At 44.4% G+C, this 7,645-nt stretch overlaps 1 protein-coding gene across 2 annotated transcripts in view; it reads right to left on the reverse strand.

Moving 5' to 3' along the window:
- The window catches only part of CD47 (CD47 molecule), a 70,554-nt gene extending 63,613 nt beyond the window's left edge, over window positions 1–6,941 (reverse strand). Inside the window, exon 1 of one of the 2 annotated variants that reach the window (XM_070368832.1) lies at window positions 6,618–6,809. In XM_070368832.1, the coding sequence (XP_070224933.1) occupies window positions 6,618–6,663 (46 nt within the window). In that variant the 5' untranslated portion in view covers window positions 6,664–6,809. Of the gene's footprint in view, window positions 1–6,617 lie in introns of both variants that reach the window. The other variant, XM_070368835.1, reaches the window with a different exon arrangement.
- Window positions 6,942–7,645: the final 704 nt, after the last annotated feature.

Genomic DNA, 7,645 nt, shown 5'->3' on the forward strand with positions numbered 1-7,645 from the left:
CTGATTTCTCCATTAGGATAAAAAGGTAGAAACACAAGGACAATGTATTCATTTGATATCCTGTGGATCTAATTCAGGGTCCAGACAGTAGGGCTCAATACATTCCTCCTGAATGTAAAAATTTAAAGTATGAATCCCATGAAAAGAAAATCTAAATATCATATCAGGGAAGATTCATTCTTCTTCCTTATTTCAAGAGACTCCTCCACTGTTTCTTACTTCTATAGCCCTGATTGTAGTATCATGAGGCTACATATTTTAATGAAAAATCTAAACCAAGTTGGATGCAGATTGGATGGAACAGTTCCTTTAAAATCACTTGACGTCTCTAAGAATGCTTCTCCTACTGGGCGGTGTTTAAACTGGATGAGTTGCAATGTCCTAGAAAAGGAAGGGCTTTTCAGGCCATAACAAGTATAGAGGAATAAAGAAAGAATACCCGAAGGCCAATGATTATTCAAGCGAACTCCAGGAAAAGGGGCTGGAAAAGATGATTAAGACTTATTGTAAAGGCTTCCTTGAATGTCATTGTGGGAAGTCTGGAGCTGATAACCTAAGTAATGGCAAACCACTCAGACTTAATGACATTAAAAAAATAACAATAACAGCAGTATGAAGGGTGAATTGAGGACAGGAAGAGCTTTGGGAAAGGAGATTCATTAAGAGATGGCTGCAATAATCCAGGAAAATGACAAGTGAAGAGAAGGCCAAAAATAATAGTGAAAGAACAAAAAAAGCAAACGGACTAAGTCAGATGTGAGAGGTAAAGGAGAAGCAAGAAGAATTACAGTTATTAACTAAAATGGTATGTATAACTAGTTAGATTGTAGATTAACTACAGAGTAAAGATACTTAAGAGATTCAGCAGTAAATATTCTTTCAATATTCAATAGTCTGAGTATTAAAAGTACCAGTGGCACACTGAAATGGAGATGTCCAGTGGATCCCAGGATATGTTAATGTGGATTTAAGAAGAAAGGTCTGGGCTACAGAGACTTGGGAATTACCAAGAATACAGCTGATAACTGAAACTGTGAGCATAAACAAGATCACTCAGAGAGTCCTTGCAAACAGAGCAGGTACCAGAGAATAAAATGCTGGGGAATATCAATATTTATGGAGCAAATAGTTAAAGAGGAACAAACTAAGGATGTGAGAAAAGAGGTGAAGTAGGTGAGGCAGCAAATAACACCACTGCAGACACAATGGAAGGGTCTTAACTATGGGCAAAATAGATGTTAAGCAGGGTGAGTTAAAAAAAAAAAAAAAAACCTCTAGATTTAAATTTTCAATCTTAGCTTCTTTATCTGCAGCGATGTCAGCAGACGAGGGACTGGAGTCAGACTGCATTTGGGAAGTGAAGGGGAGGGGAGAAAGAAGAGGCAGTGATTCTCTATGAATAAATTTGGCAGTATAAGAAAGCAGGCTTCCTTCGTGGCTCAGCTGGTAAAGAATCCGCCTGCAATGCGGGAGACCAGGGTTGGAAAGATCCCCTGGAGAAGGAAAAGGCTACCCACTCCAGTTTTCTGGCCTGGAGAATTCCATGGACTGTTTAGTCCATGGCATCGCAGAGTCGGACAGGAGTGAACGACTTTCACTTTCACTTTTGTGGGCTTCCCTGCTGGCTCAGATGCTGCCTGCAATGTGGGAGACCCAGGTTCTATCCCTAGATCAGGAAGATCCCCTGGAGAAGGGAATGGCAACCCACTCCAGTATTCTTGCCTGGAGAATCCCATGGACAGAGGAGCCTGGTGGGCTATAGTCCGTGGGGTTGCAGAGTCGGACACAACTGACTGAGTAACACACACAAGAGAGCAGAGAAACAAGGCGATGATGGAAAGAGCATGGAACTGCTCTTCTTGTTTGTTTTTAATATGGAGTCAAACTTGAGCTTGTCTTCAAACTAAGAAGAAGGAATCAATGAAGAGGGAAAGATCTAAGGTACAAGACTGAAGGATTAAGGTGATTAGGCAGGTTTCCAAGATGGTGGAAGTGCAAGACCTGTAGACAGTGGGGGTCTTTCCTTGGAAAGGTGAATAGGAGCACTTCCGACACTGGTGAAGGAGGAGAATGAAATGAATGCTGCCTAAGATATTACACACAAGTTTAGTAATGGTGGGTGGGAAGTTGAAAGAGTCCACACCACACATCACTATTTTCTGCAGCAGAGTAGGAAGTTAATTATTTGTTCAGGATGGATGATCAGGAATGGGGTAAGAAGCCCCAGCAGTCACTAAGGTGAATGAAGCAAAGCTCATGAGTCAAGACACTTGCTAGAAATGAATCCATCTAATTTCTGCCATCAGGCTTGGGTTCTGGTATGAAGAACTGGAGTCTCAAACTGAATCAGGTTAAATTTAGGGTCAAAGCGAGGATTTAGTCAGATCTCTCCTCAACAGAGACCAAACAAAGTCAGGTTTTTAAAAAGGCAAGTGTCCACAGGTGTTTGGTTCTGACTCAAACTGATCTCCCACTGGGGTTTTAAATGGTCCCTATAAGCACCCCACTCCAGTACTCTTGCCTGGAAAATCCCATGGATGGAGGAGCCTAGTAGGCTGCAGTCCATGGGGTCGCTAAGAGTCAGACACAACTGAGCGACTTCGCTTTCACTTTTCACTTTCATGCACTGGAGAAGGAAATGGCAACCCATTCCAGTGTTCTTGCCTGGAGAATCCCAGGGACGGGGGAGCCTGGTGGCTGCCGTCTATGGGGTCACACAGAGTCGGACACGACTGAAGTGACTTAGCATAGCATAGCAAAAGAACAGAAGTAGTCAACTTAGAGTTATAAGGCCCAGGGCAGTTTAAAGGCAGTAACATCCACAATTATAGCCTTTTCAAGCACTTAAAATATATTAAGTACTATTGAGGTATAAAAACAAAAAATCCCTTCTCTTTATAAACTACACTTTAAGTTATTAAGAGGCGTACAGTCTGAAATTTGTCTGTATGCCCAAGAAGGCCTTGCAAAATGCTTAAAGCATAACATGGGTTCATACTTACTTGAAACAGAATAAGCAATGTTGACAGACCCTGCACTTCCCCAATCCCTTGACTTACTGTTTAACTTGTGTGTGTGTGTGTGTGTGTGTGTGTTAGTCACTCAGTCATGTCTGACTTTTTGCAACCCCAACAGGCTCCTCTGTCTATGTAATTCTCCAGGCAAGAATACCGGAGTGGACTGCCATTCCCTTCTTCAGGGGATCTTCCCAAACCAGGGATTGAACCCAAGTCTCCCACATTGCAGGCAGATTCTTTACCAATTGAGCCATTAAGTTCAAATATGCACTTAATTTAAATCCGAATTTAAATCTCAAACCCTGGGATTGACCAGATTTTGATGGCTCAGTGTTAAGTAATCGACCTGCAATGCAGAAGACAGGAGATGAGGGTTCAGTCCCTGGGTCCGGAAGATGCCCTGGAGGAGGAAATAGCAATCCACTCCAGTATTCTTGCCTGAAAAATCCCATGGATGGAGGAGCCTGGTAGACTACAGTCCATAGGGTTGCAAAGAGTAGGACACAAATGAGCAACTGAGCACACACACATCATGGAGATGGAATAAAATATTCAGAGCAGGGTGTAGCTTCTAATTCCTGTTTCAACTCCATGTAACCACAGAGAATGAAAATCCAGACTCTACTGTCTTAGTCTAGGTATACCACAATCAAATTTCCTGAATGCTCTATACATTTTTTTCACTTTAGTGCTACAATGTGTTCAGCAAAACTGATCCTACACTATCATTCTTGTTCTTTTATCATAGAAGAAATATCAGCACTAGTACACAGAGTGAAATTTGCTTTCTCACAGCCCAAGAGTGCATTATATTAGGCTGAGCCACAAGATACAGAAAATTTTTTCTTGTATAAAAAGGTATGACGGCAAAATAAGCTAAAAGAGGGGTAAAATGGTTACATGAAAACTATGTCTCTAAAAGAAGATGAATGTATTTTTAAAAAAATGACACCTATTCTAGCTAGAGTTGATTTAATATTAAGGAATGCAAACTTAGTTTTAATAATGCATTTTGGATTTACAATGTTTATCAATTTTGGGGAAACCACCTATTTCTCTATTTTAGAACCTGGCCTTTCAAATCTTCATTAACAACTCAGTGGCAAACATAAAACATCTGCCAAAATACAGATGACAGCATGAGCAAGTGTCCTAATAGTAGGCACTTAGTGCGATGCTTTAGCACCCTGCCTCTAGACTGCTGGGCGGCCCCGGAAATAAGTACATTTAAAGAGGCATTTACTTCCTTAAAATGGCAAATTGTGGTTCAAAGTAATGTATCTGTTAGGAGAAAAGAAAACATTTTTGTTTAAGCCAACTAAATTACTACTAGACTTAGACAATAAAAATGCTTTAAAATCATGTGTACCTGTGATTCTAAAAACTCACTTTAAATAAAGAAAAATCAACCACTGAAAAGACGGTTCCTATCAGTGTCATTATCTGAGTAACCTTTTATTTACCAGTTAGTGAATATCACTGAAACTGATGATGTGCTTTCAAACAACATATAATTGGACATATGGGGGAGGGAGGAGGAAAGGAGAATAGTAATAATTCATTCTGTATCTTGTAAACCAATACAGAAAACTGTATTTTGCCTATAATTAAAAGGAATGGGCATTTTAAATAACTTTCTTTACTATAAAGATCAACTGAATCTGTACTGGCTACCAGGAAATAGCCTTTGACCAGCAATTACTTATAAATGAAACCGAAAGCAAAATCAAACCTGAGTACAAATAAACATACAAATCCATGACTTCCTTACTCATTCGAGAATCTAAATTCAGCCTTCCAAATACTTGGGTTTACAACTACTTGTGTTCTGAAATGTAACATTTCTTCCTACATGCTCTTTTAAAACTACATATTAAACACACATGCACAAAAATACATTATAGCTTATGACAAACACTATCCCTTCCTGTTTTATATTCAACACTTAACAACTCAAATGTATAATATCTCTGTTTTTTTTTTTTAGGTCATTATTAACTAACTACAATAAAAGACCATAAATTCTGAATTCTAAGACTCTGTAGGGACTTGAGCATATTAATATTGTATGTAAATGAATGCTAATCATACGTGATCATACCTATTACTAAAGAAGGCCTAACCATTTCTATCCTCAAAAGTACCATTCTAGCAGTTCTTTCTAATCTACTTGAAAATAGGACCCTTGTTTTTAAAACAGTGCATGATTCACATTTTTTTATGCTTCAAACTAGCTTTGAGACCACTGGTCTGATTTAGTAATATTTTATTAAAAATTCATTACCGGGTTCAGTATAAGGCTTTCCGATCATACAACAGGTTTCTGAAAGCAGTATTATCTGAGCTATGATGGTAACAGGAAACAAGATGTTAAGGATGATAACAGAAAACACTACCTTACCTAGTATCAACCCTTTAGATAACAGAGATTGATTATTAAGAGCTCCAACATCTCAGGAGGTTTCACAGAAGGGGAAGAAGCTAAGTCGGGGCATAAGGGCATTTTGTAAACAGCTTGAAGTCACAAGCCTTCATAAATGGTAGAGGGAGGCTAATAACCCATTTAAAATCTAATTAATTTAGCATTCCAGAATTAAATGTAACAACTGCTTGATACTACTACTCTAACTCAATTCTGAATTTTACAAAAAGTTCACAACAGAATGTATAGATATGAAGCGTGACAGGCACTATAGAGCCACGAAAATTCCTATTCCTTCCTCAGTTTTTACAGGCGAAGCACACGTTCTAAAAAAGCGAAATGGATTCCAAAAGCTTGGGGGGCCAAAACGCCTTTGGTGTTGAAAGACACCAAATCCCACTCTACCGCAAATGTGTTTTGACTAGAGGTTACTATCTTCATACTTGAAGCGAAGTCTGGATTACTTTTAAAACGGTTCCCCTAAATAATGTAGGAAAACTTGAACGCGCAATTTAGACTGTATTGAAGTGGCTGATGGTGGTGGGGCGTGGGGGTAGTTTCCACTCAGTAAGCTATATTCCTAGGGTTTAAAAAAAAAAAAAAAAAGCCAGAGAATCTTCTGATTAAACGCTGGATTGGAAATGAAACTTAATTGTGTCCTTTACGTCCTCTTAACTCCTATGTTCGTGTGGGAGGGCAAACGGAGGAAACCCCTTCTAGCAGACTTTGCCAAAATGCGTACTTGCATCACAAGAGGCTGGGGCCCTCCTACTCTCCTTCCTTCAACCCCCAAAACGTTTAAAGCACGGGGAGGAACGGGTACCCTAACAGCTGCCAACCCCTCGCCTCCGATCGTGCCCCTTCTCTCTAGAGCTAATTTTTGCGCGAGGTGCACGGTTGGAGTCTTCCTCGGTGGTGACAAACAAGGGAAGATGTGCCCCGCTCTCACCCAGGGGTAAGAGGAAGAGGAGGGAAAGGAAGAAAGGAAGGGGGTGCCGAATACCCGCTGGGCCCTCCCGCTTCCGCACCCCGGGCCTTGCACCCGTGCAAGGGCCCGCTTGTCCCGCGCCCCGGCCACCCTCTCCAGGGAGCCGCCGGGCCAGCCGGGACGCAGCCCACACACACGCGGGGGCGCCGAGACACAAGCTGTAGAGAACCAAGAGCTAGTGACCACTCACCACAGCGCACCGAGCCCAGCAGCAGAACCACTACCAGGGGCCACATCTCCGCGCCCGCCGCTGGGTCGCCGCAGCCGCCGCAGGCGTCTAGAGCGGGCGCCGCAGCAGACACAGAGAGGACCCGCCGCCACCTCCTGTCACAAGCAGGACCCGCTGCCCAGGCTGCCTGGCCGGGCGCGCGCGCGCGCTCCCGCCCGCGCGGGCCGCGCACGCGCACTCGCCTCGCCTCCGCCCCGCCTCGGTGGCTGTTGACGCCGCGCCCTCCAGACTCGCAGCTTCTAGTTCCCGCTCCCGCCTGCTCCCTGGCGGTGGCGCGCGCGGCGCTTCCCGGTCACGCCCCGCGGCCCCCGGCCGCCTCCTCTCACGTCAATGTCCACACACCGCCCCCCACCCCCACCCGCTGGAGGCTGAGTGTGTGTTCTCCCGCTTACCGGGGACCTCACTGGACCTGTCCCTGTCTGCTGTTCCCTTTTACGTCCCTGGGGACCCCCTATCTTATCTCAACTGGTCCTCTCCTGCGTTCACGCCCAGCCTCAAGCTTCAGGAACCCCCTCCCCAGGCGCTCCTCCGAGGCGCTACCTCGAAGCCCACTTCCCTCTGGAGCCCGCAGTGGCTCGCCTCTCCCTTCATCCACCGTCCTCCCGCGCGATGGGACCTCCGCGGCTCCACACTTCTCACCCCTCTCCATTTCCCCCAAAGCTCCGCCGCCTGCAGTGGGAGCGCACACCACGTGGGGGCGTCTCAACGCTTCCCCCGCCTGCAGCGAGCCCGGAGGGACCACGCCTAGGACAGGTCGCAGGCGGTCGTGTGTCCGCTGGGAACTTCCATTCGCTGCTCGTGGGCTGTCGGACCCTCCGGGGTTCTCCGCGTCCCGTCTGCTTTGGTTTTTGTCGGCCGCTCTGAGATCCTCCGTTCTTTTTCTCGCCTAGTTCTGTTGTGTTTTCAACCTTTGAAGGGGATTACTCAAGTTCCTTTCGTGGTGGTGAACACTTTGTTGTTGTTCAGTCTCGAAGTCCTGATGCTGAAAC

Source organism: Bos mutus, chromosome 1 (genome assembly GCF_027580195.1).
Source record: "Bos mutus isolate GX-2022 chromosome 1, NWIPB_WYAK_1.1, whole genome shotgun sequence".
In the NCBI taxonomy this organism is placed as follows: domain Eukaryota; kingdom Metazoa; phylum Chordata; class Mammalia; order Artiodactyla; family Bovidae; genus Bos; species Bos mutus.